Source organism: Halictus rubicundus, chromosome 11 (assembly GCF_050948215.1).
Source record: "Halictus rubicundus isolate RS-2024b chromosome 11, iyHalRubi1_principal, whole genome shotgun sequence".
Lineage (NCBI taxonomy): Eukaryota > Metazoa > Arthropoda > Insecta > Hymenoptera > Halictidae > Halictus > Halictus rubicundus.
The window spans coordinates 6,660,347-6,680,189 of record NC_135159.1 but is presented as its reverse complement, the minus strand read 5'-3'; the positions used below and the strand labels follow the sequence as shown (position 1 = coordinate 6,680,189).

Below are 19,843 nucleotides of genomic sequence, written 5' to 3'. Positions count from 1 at the left end.
CTTTTTAATGAAACAATTTCGGTAATGAAATCACCAATTTTCGAGAAGATAAAAATCTTCCGTAAATTGGTATATAATTACTAGAGTCACTCTTTATCGTAAAGATAATCGTTCGTGTTTTTAAATTAGTTTGAATTGCTCGGAAGCGCTAGATCCCACGTACAAAAAAACGATTCGCGACGGATAGATCCTCGAAACAAAGCAAACACGCACATTAATTTAACCTGCATTGCTTTCACGAGTACTTTACATATAGTAGAGTACTCTTTCCATAGTTTCGAAACTTTGCTTTGTTGAAAGGATCGTTCGAGGGTTTTTTAATATTTCAATAAAGATTGCAAATAAATAAATGAAATAAATTAAAATCTTTCTCAGTCCCTTTGTTTGACAATTAAAATTTTCTATTAGTTTTTTCAATAATTAAATATTTTATTCATAATTTGAGATTATATTTTGAATTTCAAGTAGAGTCTTTTTTTGCAAGAATGCATAAACATTAGCCCGTACACAATCTAACGAATTCTTTTAGTTAGGATTTTCAGGATATTAAGGTTCCCTGTTCGTTGCTCGAATCTTCCCGCGTGCTCAGGCGCTACTCGGGAGGGTGAGAGCAACGGGCACATGGAATATTGTTTTAATAATATACATATGTGTGGCGACTGACAATGGTGAGTGTATCGTGCACGACGTATTTTCCACTTGTGCGTGTGTGTGGTTAGGCAGTGGAATTGCGTCGGCTCTTTTCTATCTAGATTCAGTAGCGCATATTCCTGTCGATCTGTGACATGCTACATGGATCTTCGTGGAATGTATACGCGCCCAGCTTTCTCAATTCACAGAAACAAAATCTGCAATATTCAGAATTACGCGTAGCTTAATTCAATGTCCAAAATAGGTGTTATTTCGATTTTTCGATTTATCTCGCAAAGATCACTATCATTGTCAGTCGATTTCAGGAAAATTGGTACGTACCTTATAGTGTGTTTGTGTGAGATTTCAACGTTAGGGTGTCGGAGGCGTCCCGGGACGACCTCTCTAGGTGTTAGGCTTATTGCACCCTGGCGTCTGTGTGGGAACCGTGTAACGAATGTGTTGGAGAGCCTGTGTCTTTCGCCATTTTTTAAATATAGGGCTAGGCAGGTTAGGTAGCTTACCTTCTTGGTGTGACTGTTAATTTTAAGTAGGTAGGGGCCGGGGCTGGCTACCGCTTTCTCTTTCGGGTAGGCCGCGATTCGCCCGGTAGTCAGTTCCTGGAAGAGCTCGAAGTTTCGCCTCGAATCTAAATCGAACGAGGCATGACGTTTGATGGATGCTTCGAGCCCGATTCTTCTTGCCCGCTTAGTTTTTCGCGGACGCGGACGCGAACGTAAACGCGCGCGGATTAGGGCCTCGAAACGTTGCGCACCTGCTCGATTGCACCAGAGAAACGATCGGCTTCTCTCGAGACTTGTGATTCGTTTCGGAAGTCGTCGATCGTTTTCCCTGCGAGCACGTTTAGGGTTTCAGCTATTTGGCGGACCGCCGAAGAAAAAGAAGAGGCCCGACAAACTGTCACTCAAGAGGGCAACAACTGCATGTCATTATTTCGTTACTACCTTGTCACTGTACTCGTCTGTAGTAATAATAGTTGTAGAAGTAGTTGTACACATGGGCAGGCCTCGCCGCCCCAACGATCAGCCGAGATGGGCACATCCGCGATTTGAAGTAGCGTTGCGTAAAAAAAAACCACGCGTATTGCATTAGTCTATTTGGAACAGGGATCAAAGTTAGCTTTGCGGAGATACTCGCGATATAGATTGTTTAGAGTGTAGCTTTGCGAATTGAATAGCGCGATTTCCATTCCATTTGATTTTGATTGCTGCTTGGAGCAATATTTAAGATATTTTGTAAGAATTTTAAGTTTTCGTATAGTTTTTCTGCAGAAAATGTAAAGTAGTCTTTTGGATTCTCTGTTCCTTGAATTAGCGTTGCGCAGCAAAAAGATCGCGTTTGCGTTCGAGTCTTTCGACATTTCAGGCGCCCATGCTCGAGCTGCAACGAACCACTGGAAAGTGGGGTCCCCGCAGTCGAAACGGCTGCCCGGTGTGGTGCAGGCATTCGCGGTTTCCATTAGAGTTGCGGGAGTATCACACGGGTTGATTTAGCGTAGCGATAAATGACATGCCGCACTGCACCCTGACACGACCACCCCTGAGCACCCGCAGCCATTGTTTCCTCTTTAGAGTTACGTATAAAGAAATTAAAGTGCACGGGAGTTTTCCATATCGAATTTAATAAATTAGTGTCTCGACAAATAATGCACTGCTCGCGTTTGTTTCGACATATTTATTATTTATTATTTGTTAACTAGCGTTGCGAAAGAAAGATTCGGCTTGGTTCCCTCCCCATAAGTTCAAACGGCTGCCATCGCGGTTCCATTTAGAGTTGCGCAAATAAAAATGAAAGTGCACGGGAATTTTGCGTTTTGAAAGAAATAAATTAGCGTCACGGTACATAATGCACTGCTCGCGTTGTTTTAAGATGTTCAATGTACATTTTGGTAGAGTAGCGTTGCGCAAAAACGGTCCACTCGCGCGTTTGTTTGAAGTAACATCGAGTGGACAACCATGTTGCATATGTATGTTCTTTTTTATTTTTTCGTGTGTTAACCCAAGATTTAGTCTGTTTCAGATATTTCATCCCATGTCAGTGAAATGGGTATCCAAATAAAATGGCGGTACATGATGAATTCCCTATAGAAGAGTTGCGTGCTTGATCTATGTATGGTTGCATGTTGTGACGTTTGTCGTATGTGTTGCATGTTGCTTAATCTGTTATATGTGTTGCATGTTGTGTAGTCTGTCGTATGTGTTGCATGTTTTGAAGTCTATCGCATGTGTTGCATGTTGTGACGACTATCGCATGTGTTGCATGTTGAGACGTCTATCGCATGTGTTGCATGTTGTGACGTCTATCGCATGTGTTGCATGTTGAGACGTCTATCGCATGTGTTGCATGTTGTGACGTCTATCGCATGTGTTGCATGTTGAGACGTCTATCGCATGTGTTGCATGTTCTATTTAATTCACTGTATTTTCATTTCAGCAAATTTGAGCTAGCCACCCCCTACACACTTAACACACACGCACTTAGGCTCACATGGCCAAAATATAAAATACTTGATAGGCAGAAAATACATGAGGATTACATAAGAAAAAAACACAATCATAAAACATGCATGTAGGGGAAAAAATTAGTGTTTATACTAGGCAGGTAAAAATTCGGACGGGTAGGCTTGCAATTAGCTCTTCTTGTTATTCGTTTGTACAGTGGTCGAAATTAGAGCACTGTCAAATGTGTATTCGGAAGAGTATATACAAAAATGCGGATTTTTTTTTTATTTTGTAATTTTGTATCTTTCCGTCGGGTGGGACGATAAAGAAATATTAAGTGGGTGGGTGGGTCTCCATCGCAGCAACCTCCACGTGGTGAGACCCGGACAATCGGTGTGATTATCGATTTAGAATATTTTTTATTAAATCGACGATCACATCGAGCTAATGGCTGTGATAACTAAAACATAAATATCGAACTTCTTCTTTTAAACCTTATGGTTCTATTTTATATCATTTTTTTTTAAATATAATTTTTCGAGTCAATATTGTTCGAGTTGACGATATGATTCTAGTGTTTTTAATAACTTTTGGAAAATATTTTACAATGTTAAATGGAAAGAGATAAAGTTCAATGTAAACTAGTCTAAGGTAGTTAACGTAAGGAGATTTCTTTCTAATACCCTGTCTTTACGACGAACAGGCAGAAGAGATCCTCTTCGTGATCGCGCTCTCCGATGATTTTCGGGTGTATTGAAAATTCATAATCTGACAACGTTGCGTACTTTAAGCTTGACAACGCTGTAGAAGTTTGACCAGTCGAACCCGCGTCGCACTGGATCTAGTTCTCGAATTCACCGTTCTCAAAGCGTAGAGGACGCTAAAATCACTGGCGTTTTAAGGTGACGGTACTACAGATTCCTATAGACACCAAGTCTCATAAGGTATCTCCCAAATAGAACGATCAACCGGTAAACTAGATCACAGCACACACAACATATCTCATGAATCCGGAATATTAGCTAAAATCGAGTATCTTGTATCAAATGATCATGAATGAAAATTACTTTAATATGATTACGATATGCTGAAGACGATTTCGAGCTGGTTGTACTTTAATAGGATCGAGCCAAATTTCCATTTCGAATCGAAAGTGACCTTGTAGACTTCGCTAATTCGGTAATTGCATGCTTAGTATCAATTAATTGGTAACTGCGTATCCTGTGCAACGCGATCAAAAAATTATTTAAAGGAGACTGTGTGCCTGTATCTTTTGTAGTAGTGAGTGTGCAGTCTTTTTAAAAAATTCTTTATACGTTTATTGCTACATTAATTAGTAATTATAATACATTACGGACATGGGAGAAAATTGAAAAATACCGGACGTACCAAAAACGTACATTTTATTCACAACATGACAGATATAAAGGCGGATTTTAAAATCGTGTTTGATTTTTTTTTCTTCAAATATTGTATACATACATAAACAATAATGTATAATTATATATACGTATAAAAACGTAGATCAAACATAATTCTCATAAGAGCGGCCGTTCAACAACGCCAGTATAGTTAATATTGCTTCGAATCTAATAATCAGCTACGAGTACTCTCGTAGAAAAATATACTTCGTGTCGTTGTAAAATTACAAAACCCTAAATTGTAAACTTTGATCGTTTCCATTCTGAGTATTTTTAAATAACAAGATAATTGCATCATTCGAGGCACGCGAAATTCACATCACATCGTTTGTCTACTAATCCCTGGATTCGTTCTGTGAAGCTTAGCAATTTTGAATATCATATTTGTAGTAATATCACGCTCGCGTCATGAGCAATTTAACACGACTATAGATAACAGATTTGCTTGAAACATTATCAGTTCGTACGAAAATAAATTTGTTTTTTTTTTAAATCTAAATTAGCTCTTTCAAGCCGCAGTTTAGGAAACTGAAAACTGAATAAAATGTAAATTAAACAAAGTTTTGTTTTCATACCTATACGTTCTGCACGAATTTACATATATTTAAATACATGTACTTCAAAAGATTTAACTTTCAAATATACGTAAATATAAAATATTTTAATATTTCTGTATGCTTAAAAGTTACTGTGTCTCACACATTAGTTCACATATTTTCCAAATTAAAGTGAAGCAAAAATTGTGTCACCTGTCTTATTTTCTTACATCAATCATTTTTTCTTGTAAAATTCTTTTGCGACGTATTATCGTTTATTTCGGTGTAAAATTTGAGAAATACATAATTTAAACAAATAAAAACATGGCGTTATGAACAAATGCGTGATTCACTGTAAGTACTTCGAAGTGTATTTTAAATATACTGTAAATTACCTGCATAATTGTTATAATTCACTTAAATTCGCAATGTTTCAAAATTCTTCGTACTAATAATTACAAAAATTAGGACAGTCAGCTTCAAAATGCTCATGACAACCACAAATTTATAACTTCATTGTAAAGCTTAGAGAATGTGCATTCTAGACAGCGCGTTGTGAAATATGCGATCTTTCTTCTGGTAGGCTCTGCAAATCATTTCGTTGTTCATTGAACTGGTGCAAAATTGTAGACCGGATATCTCGGAGCGAAACGATTCGAAATTCCGAAGACGTGTTCGGATTCACCACGTTCCCAGAGACTCCTAGCGCCATTTGCCGACTCCTCGTACATCGGCGGAGCTAAACAATTAAATTAAAAATGAATCCTAATATACTATTAATAATTATTATTTCTAATACATTGTACACATCCGAAACATTATATGCATTATATAGGTACTACTGAATGCTAAACAGTATATGCCAAAAATTGAAAAAGTGATTCCACATGCACTAACCACTGTTGCTCGGCTTTAATCGTTAATAGCTTATAAAAAAATGACAGTAACTTAGTTAAATATCTAATTAGTCGCGACGGGTTACAGTATTCTCTTCGTAACTGTCGTATCTGCGTACTTTGTAGTGTGGCGAACGTAGGGAAGAACAGCCATTGCAAAAGAAAGGGATTGAGGTTTAGGCGTTCGGCAAACATCAAAGGGTTCGTGCCAGCTCAGCATTTTAAATTCAAAAATCGAAATTCCTTCTTTTTGATTTTTCGTCAATGAAACTTGCCAGGATTGTAACTTGGTACAGTCAATTTCTAGAAAGGAGCTGGGACGAGCACATTTTTGAGGTTCTTTCCCCAACGAAGTCAATTTTGTCTGCATTTGACACTATAAGCTGCGACTTCATTCATGTTTATGATCATTAGACATGTTTCTTGACACCTTGTGTTTATATGCTTACGTAAGTTTGGATATAAATTTGATGTTGGAAGTCCTTCTGGAGCTACCCAGCCAATTTCTGGTTTTGCTGGATCCGGTAGCGGTGCGCTAGGAGTCTGATAGTTCACTAATGGTATGGTACCCACGAACACGAGAGAGTTGTTTGATAAATTCCTGTGATACCTGAAACCGAAGGATCCGTTTTAAATAGTGTCAATTATATGTAGAGTTATCGGTTGTTTCGATGGAATATTGATAATGTTAGCTGGCCCAGAAAACTAGTACAGTATTGCCTCGATATATGTTAAAATATTGGGGCCTGACAAAACTTCTTTGTTTTTAATTATTTCTGTATGAATCCATCACAGTCAGTTACGAAAGTTCATGTGGAATTTTTTAATATTACAATCAAAAACGCAAGTGATTTTAAATGTTTGAAAGTCATTAATTCTTTTATTAGTAGTTCGAAGTGGACAATTTTTGAAGAGAATTACGATGTGTTCATTCACGTTTATAAGAAAATATAGTTAAATAGAGAACAGCATGAATATGTTAACACAATCGAAATTTGTTATTACTAGACTGCAGATTTTCTGCATTTCTGACAAAAATCAAAAGGTCTAAGAAGAAATGAGTAGTATAGTTATACGAACCATCCTGACACACATGCAACGACCTTAAGATTGTATTCCAAGTCGATGATGCCGCAATTCGCGAGGTTCGATGGCGGCAGCGGTGGAATATCAAGATTCTGTTCATATTCAGCTGTTCCTCCTCCTTCGACAGGGCCCTTGCCAACTTCCGCTACTACGATCTCTTCCGTTCTCGTATCAGTGCTCGGCGTGGTTGCACGGAAAGTTACGATCTAGACTTCACGATTCGTCGTTATCGTCAAACACTTTGCGCAAAATATCTGTAGTCATGGTTTGTTTTTCGAACGAAGAGCCCTGAGGTACACTAATATGCGAAATTAGCCCTTTCAAAATTAGCCACTTCTGAATGTACCCACGTCTATTTCTTTCGCTAGTCGGCTTGACTCTAGTGTAAACAAAAATAGTACAGTAAAGTCTTGATCTAAGCCGAACGGAGCTACACGATCTTAGTCAGTTTGCCTATTCCCTCCACTGGGGGGGGGGGTATACCTCGCGGGGGACCAAGAAGCTCGAGCTACCTCGATCGCTACTAATCCAATTACAAAACTTCTGTATTTTTCATTATTTTTTTATGAGGCCTTCACCAACTTATTTTGTAGCACTTTTTTTTTTATTTAAATGACACTAAACGTGATATAATTTGAACTATACTTCCGTGTTTGCACGCGTTGTCCTTTTCTACGTTCGGCGCGGTCGACGCAGTCACAAGAAAATAGTAGCCCTACACGATCTATGTCACAGCACGGACCCGAGGATTGGGCTTAGATCAAGACTGTATTATTATTGTTGACGCTTATTAAGCCAACGGAGCTCTAACGGAGGGTTAGAAAATACCATGAAGATTATCTTAGAAATACCTAATTTGTGAATCTATATACTTTGATTGCTTTTATTGGCTATCTTTGCACTATTGTATATTAATCAAAATAGCAATATCATTTTAAACAGTTTATATTACTAATTAAATATTATTTACACGGTTGCATAGAGGGCACTTCAGGTCTCTTCTTTTGAAAAGATAACTATAAAAGCACTGTGGTGCATACCTTACAGAGAATGAGTTTCACGGTGTCCACTGTTACTCCTGATGCGTTTTCAACATTGATCTTTACCGGCATCGATTGTCCCGGTACGTAGCCCCTAACCGGTAAAGAATAATTAACGGTTAAGGGCGCACTCGCGCAACATAGACAGCAGAACGTTTTGCTCATCTCTTCTTGAATCCTTTCCTGAACACGATAAATTTTCAATGAATAAAAAATTTCCAAAGTAAATAAAAAATTTTAACTACTTACAAAATATTGACATTTTGAATTCAGATTACTGATTTTTTAATATTTTTCGGCCTTTAGGAAGTGGGTATAAACTTTTCTCAAGTGAGGGCTACATATTATGGAACGCCCTGTATAACTTTATATATGTAGGTCACGCTTTTTAAAAGAACTGTGTAGAAAAGAGCACGCTTTAATATTTGGTTTTGTGAAGTGAAGTTCTAATATTTACAAGCGGAAGTATATTTATTTAATTTTTTGATCCGCACCTTATGTGAACTACCCTGTAGAGTCATTTATGCTAACAGTAGCTGGAATATTTATATTTACTTGCTAAAAGCGGAATAAAGTGTGAAATCTCGATCGTTGAAATAATTATAAGCGGTACTGTATACAGTCATACGTACAGTGTACAGTGCTACGCAAAAGTATTCACATTCGCTTAGATAACGATTGATCATACGTTTATTAATTCAGTGTTATACTAATACGACTGCAGACTTACGCATTCATAGTAGTTTTGTTTCCCCAAAATTCATTATCGTAATGTTTAAAAAAATATGTAACTTTTAGTGTACATTATCTTCTTTGAAACGTAATAGAAACAATACATTTTGTAAGGCTCGAGCCTTCGCTGACGTCAAACTAATGACTCGGAGTCGAGTTGAAAGGTAGAATGATCGATAGATCGGATCGTGATGTGTCTGCGTTTATTTGGCCAGAAGTTCAGAACTGCGTTTCCGTTCCATCTGTTCATATTATTTAAATTATTTATATTATTCTTTTAGCTTTTCTTTTTTAAAACAATGATGCATGTTCAGTCGCTAATGAACAGTCGCTAAACGAATACTTTCGCACCGCACTGTACGGCTTTCAAAGTTAGTGTTGATCAATATTGTTGTCGCTTACTATCGGCGTCGGCCAAACCTGATTACGATGAACTCCTTTCAGACGAAACAGTGTCAGTGAAACCTGTGTCGTAAACTTTTCATCGTCACTTCGAAATATAAATTAGCATATTAAATACAGTCGACCACAAAAACATTCTCCAACTAAAACTTATTACAATTTCAACTTTTGATCTTTGCGTTTTTAGCGAACGTGCAACGGCCAACAAACGTATGTTACGTCATGTTACATTACAGTCGGTACAGTCAGTCACAAAATAGTCCACGTTGACGCAGAACATTAGCGCTGGCATTGGCCGAACTCAGTGTCGTCAGATGAGGGGAGGGAGCACGAATCGAGGGGAAGAAACGCGTCACGTGACCGGAACGCGGCGGAGGGGTGGGGAATAGCGCTGTAGAAGGGGAAGTTAGAGTGGGGAGACAAGTCTGGATCTGGTGACACCGTCAACCGAGCCGGAATTCGTCCGGTGTAGCGGCGCTCTGATTGGTCCGCGTTTTTCGTTAATAACTCCATAACGAAGCCGCGGAGGACATTTTCGCAAAGGAAAAAGTTATTTTAAGTGATCTCAGGAATCACCTCTTTCAAGTAAAAACACTTTAATACCCAATATTTTATAACAAAATAGACTGAAAGATACGTACCGAAGCCCTCTGTTCTTGATTAAGGTCGAACGGTTGCACCACTGTGAAAGGGCTCTTCACTTCTTGGTCGAACTTCCATGGACGATCCAAAGTTGCTTTCGCGATGTATCGAACGTATCCAAAATCGGATTCAAAGCTGCTCGGTATGTTTGTCGGTAAAACGCACTGAAACGGGAACTTGTGTTCTCCGCTTTGCACCTCGATCTCACTGCCTAAACGAAGAACATATCGATCGTTAAGAGAAAATAATTTGCCTACTCTTATAATATAATTTTCATTACCTTTTTCTATTTTTGAAAGGTAAAATACAAAAACATAGTCACAACGTAAAAGTAATGTTTAAAAAAGCGTAATTAGTCGGAATCCCGAGGAAAATATTAAAGGTTGCTTACAACTTGTTGTAGATTCGTATCAGTTGCATATATTGAAAAATTTTTTCATTGAAATCGGTTAATGCAGGAACAAACTTTCGTTTCAACCATTTTTTCGCATACCATTACAGGTTTTGTAATTTAGGTGAGACACTTAAGTGAATCACCCTGTATTTGGTTGAACTATAACCACATAATTGTGGTTATGTTTTTATATTTGATATTCCTAAAATATGAAAGGAAATTTGAGAAGAATCTCACCCGACGCTGATCCGACCAGATAATACTTTGTTTCAAAATACTGCTCGTGGGCTGTTACCGTCTGTGTTCCCTCTCTGTACTGTCCTCTTTCGTCCATTTCCTGCTTGTCCGTTGTCCAACAGGTGTCCGCGAAACCCTTTACCTTCACACTGATGCCTGTAAAAATATTGTTCATTAAATGGCGAATAATACACCTAGAATAAACGAACGAAGTGCGATCGTGACGATGAAGTACGTAGCATAAAGTATCTACGAAGTATAAAGTAGGAATTAATCCTATTTTTACATCAAATTCAACTTATTTTCAACAGCATTTAGCTCGAGGGATCTTTTTCGTCCAATGTCTTTCTTTAATACCATTATGATTGTGTTATATTTCTTATTGTTGGTCACGTTCTGATTTTTTCCAAAATGGTTGTACACTTGAGTACGTGTACCTGAATGAATGGTTACATACACGAGATATTAAAAAAAATATTAAAATTAAAAAATAAAATATTTGTATAAATCATACACATTAAGTATGCATATCTCATTTTTGGGAAACTTAACTTCAAAAATTCATCGAACACAGAGGCAGTAAAAGAGGAAAAAGGTGGTACTGTTTTTCATAATGAATACTACGTCATCACTAAGTTTTTTGTATTTCCATTATTTTCGAGAAACAAAAGTGACCTTCATAATTTGTATACAGCGGACGAAATTTTTATAGGAACAATGATCCTCAGTATCATACATCTGCAGAAATGGTAGAAACATTATAGGGTAAGGGACCCAATTACTATGGGGGGTACCAATCACTGTGCTTATATTAATTATACTTATTTTTAAAGCATAATGAATATTAAAAAAGAGATATTAAATCTTTTCACTAAAATTAGTTAATATATATACTGTATATCTCATTTTTAGTGGCACAGTAATTGGGTCCCCCAACCTATCTGTAGAGCTTCATGCAAAATGAAGGTTCTCTGCATTAATTGCAAGGTACATGAGCTAGATTTTTTTTTCTGAACAGTTTTAATGAGTTGAAGATATAGGAACAGTATTTTTAAATTCTATAAATGTTTAATTGTTAGAAAATTGATGATACAGAAAAGAAAATTTTGAGTCACAAGTATGGAATACAATTTTTAATGATATAATTAGCCTGCAGATTTTTATGCTTGTCCTTAAAACATTTATAGAATTTAAAAATACTGTTAAGTATTAAGAAACGCCTGCATATTTTATTATGTAGTTTAGCAACATTTTTGTAGTTCTCTCAAATGTACAGCCATCTTTTAAAAGTGAGAATATGACTGGCAATAAGCAAAAAATAATATAGAATTATAATAGTGTTATACGAAGGGTAGTCTGATTGAGGAAAGACACTAAAAGTATAATAGTAGAGTTGAAAATAAAGGTACATCCGAATTTCTTGCTGTAATTGTTTTATTGTCGGAAGAATTGTTAGTAAGACGATCACTGATACAACATGTGAACAATTAGATGCGATGACGATTATAAAGGTAGGAGATTGTAAACAATGGGAATCTTAAAGATTGGATGGGACGATTGAATCAACCAAAAGGTTACACGTAACGCAACATTCTGAGATGATCGTATGAACGAACATTCAATACAACAAATGAACATCACAGGTTTGAAGTATTAATTACTGCAGTACTTACACTACAAAGAATGTTGAGTACAGTTAATAGATTCGTATCTACAAATTGTCATACTCTTTCTAGTTGCACATTGATTCAATTGAATTTTATTTATTTAATCCGATCTTGTTTACACAATTTAGTGATCAATTTCATTTAACTTTAGTAATTCCTTTGGCAGTTTCAGCTAATTATAATAAAATTCTTATTGTTAGGCAGCAATAGAACAACAATATGTGCAATCATATTCCATAAAATCGCTATTAAAAAACGAATAAAGTTGTTATTGTAAATTGATGCGATCAAGTGCCAAGTGTATGAAACGCGATTTAAAAAAATGAAATTAGTTATGTAAATACTTGTATCTATCTCGGAAAGTAAATGTTAAGAATTTCAATAATTGTTTCTAATTATATACCAATTTATATTCAAGGAGAAATACATACATCACATGATACCATTGCACTTTTGTCCGGCAGTGTACATTCTTTTAATAAACAAAAATCAATTTTTGTGGCGTCAGACGCATGGTCAAACAATTCTGAACAGTATCGTGTGAAAATAAAAGTGAAAGTGTTGCTAACGTTAAACGTGAAGCAATTAATTTTAGACGTAGATAATTAGTTAGTGAACAGAAACTTTTAATTAATTCATTTACGAAGAAGAATTAATACATTTACGACAAGACTGCTTCTTTATTAGCAGCAATAATATTCATTCACAACACAAATCTTGATAGAACTTACTAGTTAGTAGAAACAATCCTATATGACACAACAAAGCGGTTTTACTAAAATATTACTAAAGTAAAAGATTAAAAAGTAATATTTAAAAACTTTGTAACATTAAGAATTTACTCAAACATTCAATATTTTCCAAATATAATGATAGTGATAATAATAGTTATGAAATGTTTATTTCATAACTATTTTTATTTTTATCTATATTATGATCTCGTTAAATTCCTGGATAAGTAATCTTATCTTTCAAAATCATAACAATTACAAATTAAATATACAATTGTGATACCTTGAACGTTTTTCATTAATATTAATTACGTACATGTATGTACTTAATTCTGCTTCAATGTTATACAGAGAACATATTCTCAGACTTAACCTAAGTACTTCTAATTATAGTGTTTTACACTTCGTTCTTATTGTTAGTATCGCACGCACTACATGCTGCATACCAACGTGAAGTAGATGCCTCAAATAATGCAGCTGATGTACGTGTGTTAGAATTATTAGTAAAAATATTAGAAGCATTCCATTGGGAAACCAGAAAGAGGGTTGAGATCACATTACATTGACAATATTAACGCTAACAATATAAGATGAATACAAATATATCTGTAAATCAAAGCGTGCAATTAAATTAAGTAAACATCAGTTTTGTTCGGTTCATAATTCGCATTTAATAATATCAATATTAACAGAAAAAGCATATAGTAGGAATAGTAAAATATTTTAAAAGAAAGGAATTGACCTATAATTGTTGAAGTATGTGCAACAACAAATTTCGTTGCTCCATGCAAAGCAAAAATGCGTTCTCAACCATAATACAACATTTTCTAGAACAAATTTTATGGCATAGTTTGCATGTTCAATTTTTTAAAAGTGAACGAGATTGCTGCTGAAAATATTTATTATTAAAAATAGTACATACTAATAAAGATTTGGTTTTACACAGTTTTATAGCATAACGTTTACTTTAAATATTCTTAACATTTGACAGAAGTATTACTTAAGTTACATGTTATAAAGGAAAACAAAAACACATTATCAAAATAAATAGGGCATTTTATAATACAAACCTAGCGGAACAGTATTTTAGATATAATTCAGATATATTCAATGTTATACAATAACATGGCACAGTTTATTATTGACAAAAAATAAGAACACACTTTCAAAATTGACAAATCTTAATGCACCATTTTCAAAAAATTTTCAAGTAACTTGTAAATATAAAGCCTTGTAATTTGCAAACCCGACATCATTTTATTATTATTTTTTGATTATTAGAAATATGATGTTATTTAACAAACAAATGTGATAGTAGATAAGTATTTGCAAAAAATCGAATAACAACAGCGTAAAAAGTAGAATTGCTATGAGTATTACATCATAGCTTAACGTGTGCAAAATATTTTTCAAAACTTAACAAAATTGCTGCTAAAGTTGTGCATCATTCAACGAAAACAAAAACATGTTTTCAAAAACAGTAGTTGTAGCACAATACGAGTACAACATTTTGGCATAGACAGAATTCCATTACAAAAGTATAATGGCGGATACAACAAAAGAGACAATAACAATGTAGAAATAGACAACGCATTGTAAAAATAATGTGGCGTGACACAAACAAATATTCCACGGCTGATCATCACTGTCCATTTCCACTATGCGGGCGTGCATGGTCGTGCTATAATTAAACTATACCTTGCGGGAAAAAAAATCTCCGCGGTATTGCGGTGACAACAGTTTCAAGATATGCATCATGTGTCACTTACAAATTAGAACGAAACTCAAAATAGAACATTCACAAATCCCGCCGCTCGTCAATCCGTGCATTCCATCTTCAAATGAAAAAACAAACGTGATTAATCACTGTGCTTGCCTTCTTAATTTCGTTATAAGATTTTCCACTAACATTCTTTATTTACTAGTGTCAATTAACAAGTTACGAAATACGTTTACACGATACATAGATTCAAATAAAAATTTAAAAAAAAAGAAGAAAAATACGTAGTTATCATCCCCTGCTAAAACTTCAAATAATTTTGATTTTATTTTAAATTTTACAATCGCGTTTAAAAATTGCACTATTAAATGCTAATTAATATAATTCCTGTATACCTCCTGTATATGATTAATAAGTTTCTGTAGGAATTATAAATTAATTATTATTTAATCAATCAGTAGAATTCACCTCAAAAATCGACGGTATTTATTGTATTTATTTTATTGTAAATTTTAGAATAGTACTAAAGAATGATAACTCTCTATTATGAACACGATTTTAAGACGCCTGTGGAACTGGTTAGTTAATAGTTAGTTAAAAAAGTTTATTACCATCCTTTAAAGATGAAAACAATCTTGACTTCATTGCAAAAATAGTTCACATAAAGTTTACAATTGTACTAAAAATAGCAGCCTTCAATGCGAATACAATTTAAAATTCCTCACCGAACAAAAATGTTTATGGCAATTATTTTTCTGTAAGAATGAAAATAATTTGAGTTTACTATAAATTCAGCTGTCATAACTGAGGAATGGCGACCTTCAATATCCACAGTACCTAATTAATTGATAATAGAAAGATCCATAGTTACCATTTTTAAAAACAAGATCAATTGTGATTTCAGAATAATTTTAACTCTTATTTTGATAAATACACTAAAAATAGTGATTTTCAATATTTGTATTGTTAACATAATTCAAAAATTCTTGTTACACTGATCAATTGATAATTCATTACAACATGAATCATCTTGCAAAAATGAACAAAAATTTGATTCGACTGTTAGGAATTTCACAATTATACGACTAACTAATTACCACTATGAAAAGGTCCATATTTACTACCTTCTTCCAAAAATGAAAATAACTTATTATAAATTCGGCTTTTGTAAAATTGCACTTACAATGGCAGCGTGGAATTTCCTGTGTAATCGACAGGTTAATTATCGGTGTTACGAAGATCCATAATTACCAATCTTTAATTTCGACTTCATAGCAAAGTGTCGTTTTGACAATTGCGCTGAACAAGACAGTGTTCGACGTGTCTCCGATGTATTATTAGCACGATTGGTGGATCCCCGATGGGACAATAGCTGAATTATTAAGAAAAATCCAACCAGGCCCACCTGTCACGTTGCACATCAGCAAGCAGCGTGCGCACTCACAGCCACGGAGCATTACGAATAGGTGAAAATAACTTGTCCACGGTTTAGCCGATTCATTCCATTATGCGCACAGTTTAACCACAATGATTCCAATTCAACGTACCGCGGACCTTCTTCGTGCTATCTAGAACGACGACGATATTTCCGCTGACCGTCTGTCCCGGGTAGTAGGTGTTCCAAGGATTGTCAAAGATTATCCGGAAGTCCTTGAGCCCCATGTCGTCTGCCGGCACGGAGGAACGTTCTTCTTCTCTGTGTTCGATCTGTTTCCTTGCAGCTCCGAGCACACCGAGACCCCACCGTCTTCCTCTCCAGTTATTTATCAATTATTCCGCTCGCGGCCGAATTCGAAGCCGCAGCAGAATAGAACGTTTACCAACGCGTGCTGTCTCGGATCGTCGCGCCGCCGCGGCCTTCCTCGTCCCGTTTCGTTTCGTTTCGTTTCGTTTCGTTTCACGCGAAACACAACGCCGTGTGGCTATATCGAGCCGCTCGTAAAAGCCGGCCTGATCGTGCTTACGAGTCCACGTTATACTACTCGATAGTTGTCTTCTGCGCAGACACCAGCTGACGCAGCGCACGGGGGAACGTTCCCTACAGGACGATTCAGGAGTCGCGTTGCCGCCCCCGCCATTCCTCGGAATTCTAAATTCTAGACCCCAGAGTCTAGGGAAACGCGTTGCTGCGCGCAGTCCAAAATGATTCACACTCCGAGACAAAAAAAAATAGCACTGATTTAGATTTACGTGATTTTATTTTAACCCTTAGCACTCTATGTAGACCGTAAGGCGCCACTAAAAGTTGCTGTATCATTATTAGAAATATTTTTTACAAATATTTACTTCAGTATTGTTACGAGTAAGTTGCGCCATTTTAGTACGTATAACTTGAAAAAATATATATAGAAGGGAAATATTCTAGGTCGGAAGAAATGTTTCGTTTTGGTGTTAAAACAGCTTCGAGTGCAAAGGGTTAAATAAGAAATTTCTAGAAAGAAATTGAGAGTGTGTGGAAACACACCGTTTCAGATATTGTTAATAAAATCAAATTGGTTTTTTTACCACCGGTTTAGTCTGATTTCACGGTTATAATATTTTTGCCAAAATCTAGCCACACAAAATGGCAGCACACGAGCATAAACAATTAAAATATTTAGAAATTTGCGAATTATGTAATTAATATTTTGTTGTGGGATTTATATAATTTTTTAATACTTTTCTGAGACGATTTTTCCAATGTCTCTTGAACACAAAGATTTCTCTTGTCTCAAAATCATTCAACGGTTTCAAATTGTCTGCTATTTTTGTATACTGACAAGATTCCTCCAACTATTTTTAATAATGTTGAGATCGGGAGATGTTGTTTGCCAATCGAAAACTTGAATGTTTTTTAAAAAAGTATTCACTACCTTCGCTGTGTGAAACTAACAGCGTTTTCGTGTTAGAATATTAATTCGTCTATAGCGACACTTATGGCATATGTGTTTATTTGTGCTTCGATAATTTCTAAATATTTTGTGCACTTTTCCAGCAATAAATTTTATGTCCATTTTCCACTTGGCGATGGCGCAATGTTGTTCCCGTCTCAAGTCCTGATAATAATAATCGAGCTATCAGGTTCATTAAACAAGTTGTAAATTAAGTCCCTTCTCCCGCGTAAATGTGACTCTTCGGCGTTTCGTCTTCATAAATGTACAGGGTGTACCAACTAAAGTGTTACAAGCTGTTTTCTCAGAATCTAATGAAGACCTCATTTCTTTTTTATAATTAAATGGTTAAGGGGGGCTAATATTTTAGTTTGTGTTCGAATGAAAATATTATAAAATTGGAATTGTTGAAAAATTTCTGTTTCCAGAATGCTAATAGCCCCAAGCATACAGCCGAAATTGTGAAATAATGACTATTGTATAATTCATTGTGCGTTATAAATACCTTCACAAAGGCCGGATATTAAGTCCGTCAAACATCGACAGTAGATTGAAAAATGGCGACACAATTTCGAAAGATGTACTACAACAAAAGATTTTGGAAGTGTGGAATTCCATCCAATCTATCATAAGTTAACATGAAAAGCTTTGTTCATGCCTGTTAAATGCTGAACATTTCATAGACATTTATGTAAAATTTATATAAAATCATAAAATGATATTGTTTGAAATTCTATTGACTGAGAAATAATTGAAACTGTTTAAATAACTGGAAAGCTGTTTGAAAGCGGTGAGAACTAATTATGAAGCGTCCTATACGCTCATGCTGTACGTTGCCGATGACGTAACAACTTTGAGCGACCTCATTGGTTAAGCATAGGTAAACATGCGCTTAGGAAAGCCACGTTTTCGCATATTGTGGCAATATTCACGGTAGCAGCACGCGCAAGCGCCATTTTTGCCACGCATGACGTCATCATGGATAACGGGCGGATTCCGATGATGCAATTGATGAAGATGCCTGATACTAGCAAGTGTGAACTGTCAGGCAAGATGTCGCATCTCTACGAGAGTAGAGCCAGTAACATCTCAATCAATGTACAAACAATATACCATAATCTACTGCGATTATCGTATATTTATTTAAAACTCCAATCTCACCGAATTAATTCCTATTTGTTACACAGTGTTCCCATGCATATAGCACATCCCAAAAATACTTTAATACTGTTATTGCTACCGTTATTCTAACATCAACTATTCTGCTACATGTATTTTCGAAAAAGTTAAAATTAAAAAGAAAAAATATTCTTTCGAATGTATTTACATCCACTTATTTTGTCATGTAATTAAGTAGAGATAAGAGGAAAAGAAAGTCCATCATTTAACACTGACACTTCATTCTCAATGTATTCCCAGTATTTTTCAATATCAATTGTTTCCAATTGGATACTAAAATACCAGAATCATTAAAAAGGAAAATAAACTTTTCCTCAACTTAAGAGTTTGTACATTGTACTCACAGAAAAATTTATTTTGCATTGAGATATTAATATTGATTAGAAATTTTTAGCAGAATTGTTGATTAGCTCTAAGTTGGCCATTTTAACAAATTCAAGCACTAAATTAACTATTATAGCATTTGTACAAAAATTCAACAGAAGAAGATATAAATAATTTAATAATACTATTAAAGGGTAATAGTATAAGCTTAAGGGTATAGTTAAGGCTTAATATAATTGTAAATACCTATTTTAAATTGATAAAACTCTTGGTAACTCTAAATTAGTCGTATTTGAACCACTCAAACATTAAATTAACTATTTCAAAAATTACTTTATGCATTTAGATAGAATTCAATACAAAAAAATTAACGAAGTTAATGATGTTTTATTTGTGCCTATTTGTTTCTTGAAGAGAAACACATTTTATTCAGTTGTTTTCCGAAACGAGTCTATAAGAATACAATTTCGCAGAGACGAATACGATTTACGTATGACATTCATATTCCTATTATTTTCTATTCGATGTTTGTCGGCAAGAGACTTCAATGGAATTTATTCGAACGTGATATGCTTGTTGCCGAGACACGTTGATATTCCAAGCTTCGGTAACACGTGCGACGATATCCCGTACGAGTATAAATTTTGGTAAAATATCGCGCACTCAACTGTGACGTAGTTCATGCGCGTTTTTGCATTTTTCATGTGAACTGGTATTACGAGTGCAATAAACATTAATTATTACCGTATTTTTTCAAGAGCAACGCGACGCGACGAATTCATTTCCGGAAAGATAACCACCCAACATGTACTAACTTTGCATTCTCTTTAGGACTTATTACCAATTCTATCGCTTGTTGCAAACATTGGCTGAA

General features: G+C 35.3%; 1 protein-coding gene across 6 annotated transcripts; it reads right to left on the bottom strand.

Moving 5' to 3' along the window:
• Positions 1-4,478: 4,478 nt before the first annotated feature.
• Positions 4,479-16,590, bottom strand: LOC143359334 (arrestin domain-containing protein 17). Of its 6 annotated transcripts, none has more exons than XM_076797223.1 (9): positions 15,780-16,590; positions 15,208-15,351; positions 14,646-14,711; positions 10,479-10,634; positions 9,847-10,058; positions 8,072-8,254; positions 7,026-7,237; positions 6,395-6,555; positions 4,479-5,788 (listed from the first exon to the last, which is right to left on the bottom strand). In XM_076797223.1, the coding sequence occupies exons 2-9, from the start codon at positions 15,239-15,241 to the stop codon at positions 5,655-5,657; spliced, it is 1,158 nt and encodes a 385-aa protein (XP_076653338.1). In that variant the 5' UTR covers positions 15,242-15,351; positions 15,780-16,590; the 3' UTR covers positions 4,479-5,654. The 6 variants fall into 6 exon arrangements, with proteins under 6 accessions (XP_076653338.1, XP_076653339.1, XP_076653340.1 ...); XM_076797224.1 differs by having other exon boundaries at positions 15,848-16,590; XM_076797225.1 differs by having other exon boundaries at positions 16,144-16,255.
• Positions 16,591-19,843: the final 3,253 nt, after the last annotated feature.

What these genes read in the sequence shown, in the direction of transcription:
- LOC143359334 (XM_076797222.1), bottom strand. Translation starts at nt 16,258, where the DNA reads ATGGGGCTCAAGGACTTCCGGATAATCTTTGACAATCCTTGGAACACC. An exon ending in TCTGGTCGGATCAGCGTCGG is followed by an intron (nt 10,059 to 10,478) that starts GTGAGATTCTTC and finishes TTCTTCGTTTAG; the next exon opens with GCAGTGAGATCGAGGTGCAA. An exon ending in TGAAACTCATTCTCTGTAAG is followed by an intron (nt 7,238 to 8,071) that starts GTATGCACCACA and finishes CGTGAAGTCTAG; the next exon opens with ATCGTAACTTTCCGTGCAAC.